The sequence below is a fragment of the Curcuma longa genome, chromosome 15 (genome assembly GCF_044706935.1).
Source record: "Curcuma longa cultivar G26 ecotype Majalengka, Jawa Barat chromosome 15, ITB_CL_G26_1.1, whole genome shotgun sequence".
NCBI classification, from domain to species: domain Eukaryota; kingdom Viridiplantae; phylum Streptophyta; class Magnoliopsida; order Zingiberales; family Zingiberaceae; genus Curcuma; species Curcuma longa.
Window position 1 is genome coordinate 3,526,545 of NC_133875.1, and position 16,918 is coordinate 3,543,462.

At 37.2% G+C, this 16,918-nt stretch overlaps 1 protein-coding gene across 1 annotated transcript; it reads right to left on the reverse strand.

The window, feature by feature from the left end:
- Positions 1-10,606: 10,606 nt before the first annotated feature.
- Positions 10,607-14,949, reverse strand: LOC141845794 (G-type lectin S-receptor-like serine/threonine-protein kinase At4g27290). Its single transcript, XM_074733804.1, has 8 exons — positions 14,862-14,949; positions 12,373-13,530; positions 12,118-12,276; positions 11,886-12,004; positions 11,595-11,805; positions 11,254-11,494; positions 10,970-11,129; positions 10,607-10,882 (listed from the first exon to the last, which is right to left on the reverse strand). The coding sequence occupies exons 1-8, from the start codon at positions 14,947-14,949 to the stop codon at positions 10,607-10,609; spliced, it is 2,412 nt and encodes an 803-aa protein (XP_074589905.1).
- Positions 14,950-16,918: the final 1,969 nt, after the last annotated feature.

The window sequence follows — 16,918 nt, forward strand, 5'->3', positions numbered from 1 at the left end:
ATATACATATTTATTTATACACAATATGTATATAAATAAATAAGATATCAAAGGTTATACAGTCTCTTCAAATGATACATAATGAAAAATGTCAATACTACATAACAGGTAATAGGAATCATGCAAATGCCATCAATGCATGTAATGCCACACAATGCAACAATCATATATCAAACAAATGCAACAACCACATGTAAAGATGTTGTAAAACAACTATCAACAAATGCAGTAACATAACCTACTAACATATGCATGCACATATGCAACACACATCACAGGCAACATGCATGGTCACTGTCTGAACTCGCCATCCCCAGACATCCACACAATGAACTGGGGCGCGCAACATGACAACTGCAACACTCCAACAACAGACCACTACACGTGAGTGGGGAGCGGAAAAAATATCACAGGGGAGCTATCTAGCTGTCTGGTCACTGTCTGCACTCAACATCCTCAGACACCCACACAATGAACTGGGGCGCACAACAAGAAACATCCCCTATCGAACGGGATTTGGTTCGTGAATAGTGAAGGATTGTTCGATCCATAACATCTTTTCGACGATAAGTACGAAGAACAAGATCGACATTAAAAAAATCACTGTAAATGTTTATCATTTTTTGTTCAATAATTTATGCATTCGAATCCACATATCTATTGTATAAACTCGTATTATGGTAATAAAGGGTATCTTGTATTACCTCTCAAATGGTAGACAGAACTATTGGTTAATATGATTTTTATTTTTATGATCTGATTGCAGTCTCTTCTTATTTGGGATCTCTGTGATGCCGGTCAAGAGGTTATTGCTTCCTGTACTGGAATTCTTGAAGTCGACAAATGTTAATTTGGATCAGCTTTGCCAATCTGGGTTTGTTTTGAGGGACCTAAGATCAAATATCAGCCTATATGCACTATGAGGCTCATGCTATTACCTAATTCCAATACGTTTAAAAATATAGAACAAACACTCAGGGGCGGCTCAAGCCTACGGGGGGCCCTAGGCGATTTTTTTTTAAAAAATGATTGTTATTATTTTAAAAAATTTTCTCTCACCCTTTTTAATTCGGACTTGAGACCGACAATGGTGGGTTTAAAATTTTTTTAAAATAAATTAAAATATTAATTTTAAAAATAATTTTTTTATATAAAATTAAATTTTCTTGCTTTTTGAAATGCAAAATTAACTGAAAGATGAATATTTACTCTGATAATAAATGATCTACTGAAAATTAATAATAGATCCGAAAGTAATCTACCTTGGTAGTCCGCCTTGTCAGAAACGATCCACCGCCCCTCAAACGATTCGTCAAAGGACTTGTAGAATAGCTGGATCAAACACGAAAAATTATTACCTAAATCAGTAAATCTCATCAACAATAATACTGGAAGAATAAAGCAAAAGAAAAAAAAACTACCTGATCCGACGCAGGAACCAGGGCGCAATCAGCAGCAGCAAGCGAAATGGGGCGGCGACTGGCGAGAATGCTTGCTCGCTGCTTCGCGAGAAATGGGGCGGCGAGAATGCAAGAGAAACAACCGGATCCGACGCCCAACCTTTCGCTCGTGCTTCGCGAGAAATGGGGCGGTGAGAATGCAAGAGAAACTACCGGATCCGACGGCCGACGCCCAACCTTTCGCTCGCTGCTTCGCGAGAAATGGGGCGGCGCTGCTTCGCGAGAAATGGGGGCTGCTTCGCGAGAAATGGGGCGACGCTGCTTCGCAAGAAATGGGGGCTGCTTCGCGAGAAATGGGGCGGCGCTGCTTCGCGAGAAATGGGCTACCGGATCCGACGGCCGACGCCCAACCTTTCGCTCGCTACTTCGCGAGAAATGGGGCGGCGAGCCGGCGGTGCTTCGCGAGAAATGGGGCGGCGAGCCGGCACTGCTTCGCGAGAAATGGGGCGGCGAGTCAGCGGTGCTTCGCGAGAAATGAGGCGGCAAGCCGGCGCTGCTTCGCGAGAAATGGGGCGGCGAGCCGGCGCTGCTTCGCGAGAAATGGGATCCGACGCTTAGGACAGGGGAGATGATCAGATGAAGTCGCGGTTTCGCCTGCGTCGAAGGACAGGGGAGATGATCAGATGAAGTCGCGGTTTCGCCTGCGTCGAAGAACAGGGGAGATGAAAAGGCGATCGGGCCATCGGGGTTTTGAAGAGGCGAGATCGGCGAGAATGCGAAGGGACAACGGATGCGGATCGGGGCTTTCCGAGTTAAATCCAATAATCCTACCCTCCTTTAACCCTAAATATCCTAACCAGTGGGTCCCAATTAAAATTGGGCCCTAGGCACAGGCCTTACCAGCCTATGCCTAGAGCCGGGCCTGCAAACACTGTTGGTGGTTCAAGCAACATTTCAAACAAATATTTAGTAAATTAAACGCTAAAATAAAGAAATTGCGATGGAACAGTATTCAAATGTTTTTATCCATTGTTTGGCCTACCAATTAAGATGCTTCATTTGGTAGACTAAGACTTTTAATCACATAAAAGTTGATATTCATTCACTCATGAGTTCAGTTTACACTCTTACACATAGTCTTCTCCTTTACTTGGGATATCAATTTTGAAACTACTGCTTCAATGAAACTCTCCTTTGTTCACTTCATGATTAAGGTCATTTCATTGAATGTTGGAATAATTCGTCAAGTTTCTGTTTAGATGGTTGAAATCGCTTTTGGATGAGAGATTTTTTATTTTAAGATCTCAGCTGCGACCTGTTGGTTGGTAGTCCTGCTGAAGCTGCTGTGAATTTTTTGTTTCCAGGACATGGCTTGTGATGCTTTTCTGAAACTTGTCCAGAAATGCAAGCACAAATTTGTGACCACCCAGGTAACCATGCTTATTATTAACTAGTTCAAGTAGTACATTTACATTTTCGTGTTCCTCAGACCTTTTTGATCCAATTCTATTGTAATTTTGGGCCAGTTGAATAACATTCAAATGATGATTCAATGCCCTGCTGAATAATGTTTAAATAACAGCACAATGTTATTCAGCTGTGTGACACATTTGGATGCATGACATGGTCTAGATAAAAATATATCTTAAGGGATTTTATAATCTGTTAAACCACATAAATCTTTTTATTTTTTGTCATTATTTCTGCTTCTCATTGATGTTGAGCGTCTAGGTTGACCGTTGTGTGCACTTCCCGATTTATCATTGATGTCTATTACTCGTATTCCTTGTCATCCCTCTATCTCTTACTTTGGCCATTTTTAATTTTTTACAATATATAATTTTAAATTTTTAAATCACTTATCATGCTGAATTTCTGCCTTGCACATAGAGAAGTTCATAACTTATTGTTTGTCCAGTTAGGTTTAGGACAATTTTTTATAGCTAATTTGCATTGACATAATGAAAGTATTCTTAAAACTAATGAATATTTAGAAAATAAATTAACAAGAAACTTTTAGATAAAAATATCATAAATTCATTTGCATAAAGAAATATATCATATCGTCCGAGCAACATGAGGAATAAGTACAAGAAGTGGAACCACTATACTGAACTGTTTCAGTTAAATTTTCTCAACTTTTCGTGTTGAGACACAAAATGCTATTCTCTCGACCCCTTCCTCTCTTAGGTAGCATAAGCTTATTTCCATTAGTCTAGTTAGGATGCTTATTCCTCTGTAGTCGCTTGTGTGAAGTCTCTTCTTCTTGGTAGCCTCCCTCCAACATCTTGAAATAGCCATGATAGTTATTTGGATCCACACTTGTAATAGATCATACTTATATCCAAGACTGGTAACATAGTTTTATACAATGATTTAAGGCTTAATTTCAGTAGATGCTCCATAGTAATGGATTGTCAAGATTGCAACTATTGATGGTTGAAAAGAATTTCATCCAATTTCATCCTAGATAACCCTATTACTCCATTGACGATTTCGTTAATTAAATAGGAAAAATATTGAATTATAATTGAAAATGAATTTACAATCAATATAGTATAAAATAAAAAAATGTTATTATATATGATGTAATAAATATTTTGCTAATAATAAATATATTATAATAAATAATATTTTTTATTTAATTATATAATAAGATAATATAATTTATTGTATAAAATCCATTAATTCTATGTTAATAATAAAGATATTAATAAGCAATGAGGTTCTAAAAAGTAACTTATATTTCTTTTTAATTTTTCTTTTCATGTTAACTTTCACTTTTTGTTTTTTCACAATACTATTTCAAAGCTAGAAACAGTTAAAAGGCAACCACATTGTTCAATTTGACCCCACATTGGGATTCAATAAAATTTTCACATTTCAAAGAAGTTAATTTGCCAAACACATTGTTCAATATCATTGTTGGAATTATAATAAAAGTCTCATATTGGAAAAATATGAAGAAGATCATAGATTTATAAGATGAAAGTTATCTCCATTGGTATAAAATTTTTTGGGTAAAATCTAAAAATAAAATCATGAAGGCTTAGGTCCAAAGTGAACAATATTGGAATCATAGGATTTATAAGATGGAAGATTCGAATTATTTGGAATTCAGAAGTAAAAAGAAATCATTTTATTTACTAATAGTGGTCAAATTGGCGTATTACCAAACCACGCCCCCATTGCCACGGCTGTAGATATAGGTCTTTTGAGAATACGCTTTAACAACGACCAATGGTTAACGGTGGCTCTGATGGGTGGTTTTGCTAGAATAGGTAATAATGAAATCACCATTTTAGGAAATGATGCGGAAATAAGTACTGATATTGATCCGCAAGAAGCTCAACAAGCTCTTGAAATAGCTGAAGCTAATTTGAGTGGAGCTGAGGGTAAGAGACAAGCAATTGAAGCGAATCTAGCTCTCAAACGAGCTAGGACACGAGTGGAGGCTGTCAATGTTATTTCCTACTAGTTAAGTCATTAGATCAAAATACAGTAGACAATATCATACCATTATGGAGATATGTGGATTCCATCGGTCCTAACAATCATTTCCTAACTTGTGCATTTGATGTTCTTGATATAAAAGTCTGCCACCTAAGTTTAATACTTCCTGGACAAAATGATGTGTACAGATGTCATTGAAATATGAAATTATACGAGATAGTGGAATAAATTCTTGTTAGATTATCAAATATACAATATGTTTTTTATAATTAAGTTTTATCTTGATTTTTAGTTAGATTATGAGCTACTTGTATTTGAAAGTTTTAAGTATCCAAGATCAATTTTGTAAAAGGATGAAAAGGTTGATAGAGATGCTTTACATATGATACAAACAGGATGGTTGAAATGGAGAAAAACGTTAAGTGTTCTTTATGATCATAAGGTACTTCTAAAGTTTTAAAGGGAAGTTTTACAAAATAGAGGTTGCATCTTGTTGAAAAAAAATTTTAAGAGACATTTAAGATGGTATGAATATATTCTTGGACGACTAATAAATGGCCTAGTTAAGTGATGTAAGACTGTGACAAATACACATTAATCAAGGAAGAGGGAGATCAAAAAAGACTTGATTAACAATGATAAAGTAGGATAAAATTTATTTAAATATAATTTAAATATAAATAATGATAGTAGGGGTTAAGCTAATGACATAGGAGGATCCACATAGTCGACCCCAGTTAGTGGGAAAAAGGTTTGGTTGGTTGTTGTTGTTGTTGGTTTTCATATTGTGGCTATGTTGATTTATTCAAATGGACCATGTAACTTTTGGCTTCCATGTAATTGTGACTTGCACTGAACCTATTTGTTGTCTTTTATATTTTGTTTAATATATGAGGAGAAAGGGGTTTTGATGGATAAAGTTATCGTAGTGTGACCTGGCAGTGAAAAAAGGTTTGTTGTTGTTGTTGCTATTGGTTTTTATGTTGTGGCTGTGTTGATTTATTCAAATGGATCATGTAACTTTTGGCTTGACTTGCACTGAACCTATTTGTTGTCTTTTATATTTTGTTTAATATAGTTTTTGAGGAGAAAAGGAGCTTTGATGGATAAAGTTACCGTAGTGTGACCTGGCGGTTACAAATTTGAGTCATATGCTTCCCTAGGACACTGAATTGGCGGATTTGGTGAGAACTTCATATATCAAGTTGCCCTTTTTATAAGTTCTAAGGAGTTTAGTAATAGCAGAATAGTTGTCTATCAACGTAGTTAAACAGATGAGCCTTTTTTATGACGAGTTATATTAAGATGTTTGGTAATATCAAGCCGACTGTATCTGTGCTTAGTTTTGAATAAAAATTATAATGAATTTTACACAACATTGGTTGAGTAGAAAAATCAAATCAAAGGGGTGGATTTTCATGGATTGAGACAGCTTGATGGGTGCATTATCCTTTTGTTTTGTGTTCATCTGTTTGAAATGAACAAGCATAGATATAGAAGAGCAAGAGGGTTATGAAAGGATCAGTAAATCTTAAACCTATCTAGTAAGCATAATAGATGTGCTAGATTGGGCAGTCAGGATGACTCAGTTTATTAGCTTTCACTACAAGACTTTACCTACCAGTTTCTGTGGATGTAAGCATACATCTAATCCTCTCTCAGTTAAAACTGAAAATGTTTTTACGTAAGTCTGATAATCAGTTCATCCATGAAGTAGTAGATGCTGCATCTCCACTCTGTAGTTCTAATATGGTGTTTAAGCTTAAATCTGCAATATCCTCTCTTCTTCTTCTGTTCTGAAATTTATGCTCTTGATCTCTTGTCTGTAGTTTTAATATGATGTTTAGTCTCAATCTGTAATATCCTCTCTTCTTCTTTTTTTTCTGAAATTTACAAATTCTCCACCGTTTCCTTTTTGGTGTATGTAGAGTTCAAGGTACTTGACATTCTGATGTTGTTTGATAATTTTTTTTTCTAGAAACCTTTCTGAAGCAGCATTAGTCTTTTTGATGGAATTTACATAGCTCTCATTTTTTTTTCATTGTTTTCAAAATTGGTTGAGCCCATCCCAGATTGCTCCAGTTATTGGTTTTATCCTTAATCTGGAATTCAGCCACCGGAAGAACCCTCGCTGAAGGGTGCTAGTGTGTAGCGGATGCTCGGAAAGAGGGATCATAGCAGTGAGCAATGAGGAAGCTGAAAAGAGCTTGATAAAAATGAGGGAAAAGCATGCACCATAATCTCGATCTTGTGAACGAGTGATGATGATCTAAGAAGGATTCATAAAAAGTGATTTTTGAAGGGCGAGGAATGGTAATGCTTGGTCATCATATATTAGGGTTTGTTTATTTTTTAAAATTAAAATTTAATTAAAAATGGTATATTTGCACTCGGTGAGAAATGGTCGTGCTTCGTCATTCATTTCATTGTTTAATGAAAACCGAAGCACGACTAATGATCGCATGGAATCATAAATTTGTTCTATTCAAATCATTCCTTCACTCGCAAGCCTTTTCATTTTTCCACCACGTAACTACTACAAATAATCTACTCATTGTCATTGCACTCATCCTCATCCCACTAGTGCTTCGATGAACTCACTACTCCATGTCATCCAATACCTTTCGATCAAAGATCATAGATGAATGAATCATATCCCGGAACATAGTTGAGTTGATTACGACGAAACAGAGTTGTAGAAGTGGACAAGGATTCAAATCTCGATGAAACTGAGATGATGTCCTCATCCGTCATGGTCAACTGCAACTTCTCGATTTACCTTCTCACAGATGATCGTGGAGCCGACTATGTGAGACTACTGGGATTGTGGGTTCCACCTTTTACAGAAGTAGATGAATGAACCACAGAAGATTAGGTGAAGATGGTTGTGATGACTCCGAAGGCTTTGGCTAAGGAAAGAATTTTTGGACATGAAGGATTGAGAAAATTATATTAGAATGGGGTCAAGGTGGATTTTGACAGAGTCACTCTGACGTCCAAGTTAGTAGAAGATTCTTAGGTGATGAAGATAGAAGGAGAAATGTGATGGTGCTTGTGTACATACTTGCGCCCACAAAAATGACCTTCCTTTTATATTATTGTTGATCTTCACATTGCCCACATGGTTACCAACCGCGTTCGAGTCATGGGGGAGGGGAGTCACGTTGCTCCATGTTCTCATCTTGAATTGAGATGCAACGTGACTCCGTGTTCCTTGGGGATTGTCAGTTGAGCTAAGAGATTTGGGATCTCATCCAATTGAGAGTTATCATGGGTGACTGAGCCGAAAGTCTAAGTTCGTTGGGGTTTGAGAATGAACCTGACTAATTTGATTCTCTAGATTGGGTTTGACTTTGACCGAAACAGATTGACTCTGACTAGTCCCATTTTTGGCATCCTAATGTTGCCGCGTGTAAGTTGTTCACTTCCTCTGTTCCTCACTCACTTTATTGATCTTTGTGCCAAACATCATTAACACTTCAATTGTCATCCTCCTTGTGCCCATTCAACCTTGTCACATTGCACACCCATCTTGATAATCGATCATCGTTGCTCCTCTCTTCTTCTGTCGTCTTTGTGCTCGATCATCATTGCCATTGTACATGATCACCTTCGTCTGTTGATTGCCTCCCTTTTGAAAGTGGGGGGCATTCTGACGGAGCCGATTTATTTTTTTTATTTTTATTTTTTCTGACGGAGCCGTCGAGGTAAACGAGAGAAGCTTAGAGCACCCAATGCGCTTAGAGTGAACACTCATCGTTTCATTTTGACAAATTGGTCAAGCAATAAATTGTGAAAATACAAAATAAAATTAAAAAAAAAACATTAAAGTGCTTATGAAAATTGCGTTTTAATTCGTGGGTATATGACCAGTTCGATCTGATACTATTAGTATTAATTGTTACTCTTATTCTTTAATGGCATTATCAGTTTTCTCCTTTCTTTTGACGTGAAGGAGCTTGATGAGCCCTTGGAGTGCTTCATCGGCTTCTTCGCTCCTCATGAGCTCCCCCGCAACCTCCGCCGGTGAGACATCCACCTCCTGGATCAGCGCTTCGATCTCGGGGAAGAGCGAGTGGTCGTCGACCGAGTGGTAGTTCGAAGCTAGGATTCGGAAGCAGTGTTTTAAAAGGCGAAGGCGTTGGGCGAGGCGTTTACCATCCGCCCACACGGGGCGAAAGCCCCGAGGCGTCGGGCGTAAGCCCCATAAATTTTTAATTTTTAAATATATAAAAATATGATATATATTATAAAAAATACTTTAAAAATATTAATAGACATAATAAAATTAAGAAAAACTATATAGACACAAAACTATCATTATACAATTACAAATAATAATTTAAGAAGCGTATTTTTCCAAGATTAGTCACTTGAAAAAGCAAATAATCCTAAATTAACTCAAGTATAAATAAGACCCAGCCTAAATTAGTAAGTCAGTGTTAAAAAAATTTAAAAATTTTTACAAAATCAACCACAATGGGAGTCGAACCCATGACCTTCTATCCAAAGAAAGTCAGAAACGCTAAACCACTGCGCTATGCAATCTTATTACTAATAAATAACTTGTATAATTATTTATTTTAATGCCTCGGAACTAAGGCTCGCCCTACCGCCCAGGCGAACGCCTTGGAGTTCCGGGCGTACGCCCCACAACACTTACGCCCTATTCCATCGCCCAAGGGCAGTATTGGAACGCCTCGCCCCGGAGCTCGCCCCGAGGCGCGCCTCAAGAACGCCTTTTAAAACACTGAACGGAACAACACGGAATCATCGTATCTCTTTCAGTCAACATTAGACAGCGAATGACAATACCTGAGTCTAATGACTCCTTAGTAGTGAGTTAATTAAGCAATGCAATAGTTATATACATGGACTCAGTCAAAGAGTAGTTTTCAATGTGGCTGAGAACGTTTAAACTTTTTTTCTTTTAGTTAATATTATTTTTGAGTTAACTTCAGTCTTCAGAAAGGCACGCAGAAAACTAATGGAACGAAACAACACGGAATCACTGTCAATCTCTTTCAGTTATTTGTGTTCATTTATATTATTCAAAATTTAGGCAAAATCAGTGCTTAACATTAATCGGGCAAAATCTGCTAGTAATTCCAGGAACACAAAAAGAAGGAGCTTCTTCATCTTGGTCATGTTTTCCCTCGCTTGCTCCTGCAATCTTATCTGTTGCTACATCTGCTCCATAGATTTCTGCAATTTCTATCTTGAGGCTCATTTCTGATCACCTTTGATTGGTTTCAAAGTCTGTCACTGTGTGAAAGAATGGTGCTGGAGTGTAGTTATTAAGGATCATGAATAACATGCGAATAGACTTAGTCAAATGCCCCTGATCAATAGCCATTTTCAATAATTGCAAGTGAAACGAACTATGCACTAATTAATTAATAAGCCGTAATGATGAACTGAAATCTTTAGTCATTAGGGTAGGTTTTAGAAATTAAGAATATTGAAGTATTACTTTATGGTTAATTTTGCATAGTGATCTAAGGACTTTAATATTTTCATTTAAGTCGGATGTCTTTAGCTTCCGTGTGATAGTATTAGAAATTCTAAGCGGTAAGAGGAATAGAGTCTTGAGTCAAACAAATACAAATTTAAATTTTTTAGCACATGTAAGTGTTGTTTCAAAATAAATAAGCCTTTATGTATATCGATATTGCGTAGAGCTCAAATTTTAATTTTTATTTGATTGTAGGCATAATGCCAAATATTGATAAGATAAGAACTACATACATATTTCATCGACCTACAAGTGTGAAGCTTATTTCATTGATAGTGAAACCTCCTTCACTACTAGTTGATGTTATAACAGGTTGCATAACTGGAGTAAAGAGTTGATCCTCACTTGTTAACATTGCCATTACTTCTGTCATTGTTGGCCTGTCGTTACTATTATCTTGTACACATAAAAGACTCATGTGAATACAACGTAGAACTTCTTCTGTTGGATATGATTGATTTAATGTTTCATCAACAATCTCTAAAGATCTTTCTTCCTGCCAAAGTTTATTTACCTGCAATGTCGTAGGAAACATATTATAAAATTTTAGATAATACCACGTAAAGATGAAAGACCAAGTAGAGATGAAATTAATACTTACATATCCTAAAAGATTTAAGTTTGTATCAGTTTGACAAGTTTGACTGAATACTCTATTCTTCTTTCCACTTATGATTTCTAGTACTATCACACCGAAGCTAAACACATCTGACTTGAACGAAAAAACTCCATGTAACAAGTACTCAGGTGCCATGTAACCACTACAAAAAATAAAAAAATAAGGTGAGAAAAATTGAATTAACTTAATATTTCTTTGTTAGTTTTCCTCCTAACTTTCTCGTATATATTTAATCAAATCAAGTGAACTCAGTCTAAAAGACTTACAATGTTCCAACCGGTCTTGTTGTTGCATCCTCAAGAGCATTATTTCCTTCAAATATCCTTGCGATGCCAAAATCTGAAATCTTTGGATTCATATCCTTGTCAAGGAGAATATTACTTGGCTTAAGATCACGATGAATGACTCTCAATCTAGAGTCTTGATGTAAGTATAGTAGTCCTCGAGCGATCCCAATTATAATATCGAAACGTCTTTGCCAATTTAGCAATGAACTTTTAGCTTTATCTGGAGATCCAGATTTACAAGATCAGATAAATGTATTGTGATTAGTTTTTAACCATTTGTGAAGGTAATAAAACTAAGAAACATGAGAAAATAAACTGACCATAAATAAAGGCATCGAGGCTCTTATTTTCCATGTATTCAAGTATCATAAGTCGCTCGTCTCCTTCAATGCAGTAGCCTAGAAGACGAACCAGGTTTCTATGTTGTAACTTGGCTATCACGGAGAGTTCATTCTGGAACTCATTTGGGCCTTGTGAGGAGTATCTTGATAATTTTTTGACGGCAATCTTTTGTCTATCATCCAATTGACCCTGACAAAATGTATCATTTTCTTCAATTTTAGAGGTTTGAAAGACTATATTTATTTTTCTGATACTGAAAGTCTTCTTACCTTGTAAACAACCCCAAATCCCCCTTCCCCAAGTTTGTTTCCTTCAGAGAAATCGTTTGTTGCAGCTTTTATAGTACGCAAATCATACGAAGGAAGTACCTCCAATGGGTTGATCGAACCTGGCACAAGGACCACACTATGAATTCCTAAAAATCTTCTTTTTAAACCAGAAATAATTTTGAAAAACTAGCATTATTGTTTAATAAAATATAGCGCAAGAATCATTCATTACCTTTCTGCACATTTGGAAACTGCAATTGCAATCTGCAGGTGGATGCTCTGTTTCTCCTCTTTCTAACGAGTACACATAAACTGCACAGCAAAACAATTCCCAGCAACACCGAAATGACTATCGCCCACACGAGCTTCTTCCAATTTGACGTTGATGATTCTGCAGGAAAAGAAAAAGAAGGAAAACGATGATTAAATATAATGTTACTCTGATCAAGTGATCATCCAATTTCATGTATGCATAACTCGATTATACCTGGAAGCCGAATGTACAAATCTTCTCCGTCGAGAAAACTTTTGAGATCCAACAGCTCACCGCGCCAAGTTATGCAGCCATAAGGCCCATTGATCACCGCATACGCGATGCAGGAGCAATCATCCAAGCACAATTTCTGGCACGCATCCAGACTAATGTTGCCTCCTGAGGTTGCATTCTCAGTGTCGGGCAGCTTCATGCTCTGCTCCTTCGAAAACTGGTTTGATGAGCAACGAAAGGGCTCCTTCCTCGCGCATCCGACGACGCTTTTGTTCTCAAACCCTTCCAAGCAACGACAGGAGAATGAGAAGCCGTCCTTGGTGCAAACACTGTTACGGCCACAGCGGTTGTAGTGATCGCACTCGTCACTGGGCATAGACACGAAAGTTGTCCACTCTCCCTCAACAAAAAGCAAACGCTGGAAGATCCCATTGGCATCCACTACCCCCCGCGTTAACTCTTGAGATCGAACCTTATATTCGGTGATGTAGTAGGTCTCATTCTTGTTGGACACGTATGTGAAGTTTACAATCATCCACACCTTGACGTCCGGAATTGGACGGCCGACGAACCGTCGCCCATTCCATGGCCCAAATCGACCGAGTTTGACGGATCCATTCGCACTCAGCGTGAAAAAATCGGGAACTTTATACGTCTCCATCCCGAAGATGTACTTGCCCGGAGAAGGGTCCGTGGCACTCGACCATGACACGAGCTGCCACGAAGTGTTGATCCGGAAGTCGAATCCCAGCTTCATGCCAGGGAGAAAAGTGTCACACGCATGGTCGAAGCTTTGCCATAGAATGTTTCCAGAGTCGTCGTCTGTCAGCATGAGGTTTCCGGAGTCTAAAAGCTGCAAGCGTGCAGAATTGAGTTCTGCGGATGTTCCCGTCGACCAAACCTTTGTTCCTTCCTCAAACAAGATCATATTTCCGTCGGAAGTCAGATTCAACGATGCCATGGATGTGTCGACAGACTTGTTCCTATTGGCGACCCATACTACTTTGTTTTCTCTCGGTGGGTGATTGTAGTACCAAATTCCTATGTATGCAGTCGTAGAATCGTTAGCTGGACTGAAGAAGCCGAGTTGGAACACGCTCCCCGTCGAGATCAATGTCAGCCCATCGATAAGTGAGCTATTCCCCATCATTATATCTCCTGCACAAAAGTCCATAAATAAATCCTTTGGTCATCTCATGGAGATGAATTTTATCATGGATTTACATGTTATGCATGACATGCAAATACAGATCCTTATTAAAAAAAATTAAATCTGTTAAATAATCTAATTAATACAAAGGGTTTCAGTAGAACTGCAGACCAATCTACGACGGGATGAGTTAATCCATTAGAAATTCATAATATAATATGGTAGGGTGGGAGCGTGCCTATTCATCCACGTGATGGATTGAGAAATTTCTAATCCAATCCAACTTAACTCAAAATAATAAAAATATTAAAAATATTAAAAAAATTTAAGTTTAAATTACAGTTTAAATGAGTCAAATTAAAATTTTTAAATTTGAATTAGGATTTAGACGGATTAAGTTTTTTAGTCCATTGAGTTTTCTACTTTAATTTTAAATTAAAAAAAAATAAATAAATTTTCTCAACCGACGAGCTAGTCCAAATCCGTCACGGGACTACCCACGCGGGTCTACGCAGGGTCGATCCACTTGAATCCACCTTAAAATGAGATCCACTTAAATCCACCTTAAAAAGTTGATAAAATTTAATTAATCTACTTAAATTATTTAGAATGAAAAATTAATTTGACAGACTCAATCCAAATTGAGGATTCTATATTTGAGTTATTTGATGTGGAGGCTTATGTATAAAACTTCTTAAATTAAATCGTTATCATTAATAGACTGATAATTGATTAAGTTATATATATATATATATATAGACTTGGTCTCAGTGGCATTAGAAATGTTGATAGATTTTTTTTGCTCTCTGTCGAAAGAGAGATTATGATGTCATCTTCCTAATTAATTCATCTGAAAGACTCTTTGCTCTCTTTCTTCTTGAGCAGGATTCTCGGATTTATGGATGACACAAATGGTCGATTACTTTTCCGTTGTAATCAAGTTGATCATATATGATATATCTCCTTTTGTATTTATATATATATATATATATATTACTATAGTTTCTCGACATAACTAGATATTTGTTGTTATATTTTTCTTTATACGTACCAGTTCAAACATATTTTAGAATTCGTCTAGCAAAAAAATAATATCGTGTTAACGAGGCCTAATAACTCTACCGCTCGGTTGCCATGCGTCTTCTAATAAGCCTGAAATCTTTATTCGTTAGATTGGTTTTGAAATGAAGGATATTAAAGTGTTGCTTTACGGCAAACAATTTCTACAGAAGAGTGAGACTTTGACGATGCCAAATAAATAAATAAACAAAATGTACAAAAATCCTACGGCTTTATAGTTTAATTGAATTCTAGATTAAAAATTTTTTCTTAAACATACCAGACGAGGATCGGCCAAGTAGAAAGAATGTCTCTGCTAGTAGTACTATTTCCACGAACTGTAGAAGAAAGAGCTGCATCCGCGCCATGGATTTTCGTTGCCTGCACTGCAATTTACTGTTGTGTTCTTTTCGCAGAGTTGCTTCAAGCTAAGTTATAGCATTTAACAGCTTTAGTCAACTGATTTGTCGCTGTTTGGAGTACTTCAAAGGAGCTGTGTGGAATACTTCAAACGAGACTGTCATACTACTTCCACAATTATAGAAAATAGAACGAAACAACATCCAATATTAATATATCAAACCTTAAATCACTAATTGAAACAAGACCTGGGTCTAAGGTTATTTATTATAAGCAGATTAATAATCTATTCTCTTTTTACCAATGGATACAGAATCAACAAGTTAATCTGGGATCATCAATCATCAGATGGGTTATGCTAGAAGTGGACGTATACGCCAGAATAGTACTGCAATCTCTCCAATTTGTAAGAAGATCAAAATCTTGTACTGAGACATAGCTGAGTTGATTACGACGGAGTAGAGTTGCAAAAATAGATAAGGATTTGAATTTCGACGAAGTCAAGACAATGTTCTCCTCCGTCGTGGCTAATTGTAGTTTCTCGATTTACCTCCTCACAGATAATCATAGGGCCGACTATGTGAAGCCACTGAGATGGCGGATTCCACTTTTTGTAGAAAAAGAATATCAAAATCTTCATTTGGCTAATGATTAATTGTAGGCTTAAGAGTAAATAAATTTAAGGCTTATTAGACATTAAATGACAATGCTTGACCTAATGACCTGAGTTAATTAAGCAATAAAGTGTCGGTGGACTTTGTGAAACAAGATAGCGTGGTTGAGAAGGAGCTTTCCATGTCGTTGAGAAGTAAATGGTTGAGAAGGAGCATTCAATGTGGTTGGGAAGAACAAGTCCAAACCGATGCTTCAAAAGTGAACGTTGAAACTTTTTTCCTTTTAGTTAATATTATTTTTGAGTTAATTTCTTATAAAATTTGCAAATCCTACTTTTTTTTAATATTGATTCATAAATTTAAATTACAAAAATAAAATCTAGATTTTACAATAATCTAATATAATTAAGTTTAAAAAATATCAATTTTCTCCCTTTTTAGTGAGGTCATCAGACAAGTGGATATTAAATCACGATTTTTTGATTAAACAGGATGATCAATTTTCTCGGTTGACTATGCGTACATGTTTTTTCTTACCTCAAATTATCACTTTTCTTGCATGTCTTGGATACTTGGATCTCCATACATGTCTTTCGCCCGATTATTTTATAACATATTTGTTCTTTTATCGCAGACTGAGATAGAGCAGAAAGTCCTGCACGATCAACTCCTCCGCGCCATGAAGCAATACCAACGGATGGAGGCCAAAATTGTCCATTTCAAAGGGCAGCAGGCTTAGTAGACCCCTTCTGAGGGAAGTCTGGAGGCAACTCAACAGGCGGTTGACCGAGCCAAAGTTGAGCAAGTCGTAACCCAACAGGCTAAAGAAAAAATAGAGATGGAGGCTGAGAAGTGGCGCAAGCGCACGAAAGGCTACTCGGATAGAGTGCAGGAGCTGAGCAAGAGTTGGCTCGGGTGAAGGCTGCCACAGAAAGGTAGCGTCCGCGCAGAGCAAACGCTAGCCTGTCGAGAGGTCGAGTTGGTCACCATTGAGGCTAAGCATATCAGCTGCAAGCCGACCTTTGCGCCTCAACACAAGAGAAGGAACAACTAGGTCTACTACTGACCAAGGCCTAGGAGAAGGAGACTCTCCTCGGTCCTGAGCTAGAGGCAACTCGGGCGGCCCTAGAGACGACTAGAGCGGAGCTGGTCGACTACCAGGAGCAGGAAGGGGCTAGGCGAGTGAAGTAGGCTTTCTTGGCGTCCCAATAATTCTATAATCTGTTGGCACAGTGCTCGAGTAAATGGAATAGTAAAATCTCACTTATATGAGCTTTTAAATTGGTTAGAAGATTTATCTTTTTGTTATTACTCTAAAATCTTAGATGGATTTTCTAGAATGATACCTCCTATTTCTCCACAC

Bases quoted from the DNA above. Each gene is read 5' to 3' on its own strand.
- LOC141845794 (XM_074733804.1), bottom strand. From the start codon at position 14,949: ATGGCGCGGATGCAGCTCTTTCTTCTACAGTTCGTGGAAATAGTACTA. The intron at 13,531-14,861 runs GTATGTTTAAGA...ACTTTTGTGCAG, and splicing joins ACTTGGCCGATCCTCGTCTG to GAGATATAATGATGGGGAAT. The intron at 10,883-10,969 runs GTAAGTATTAAT...ACGACATTGCAG, and splicing joins ACTTAAATCTTTTAGGATAT to GTAAATAAACTTTGGCAGGA.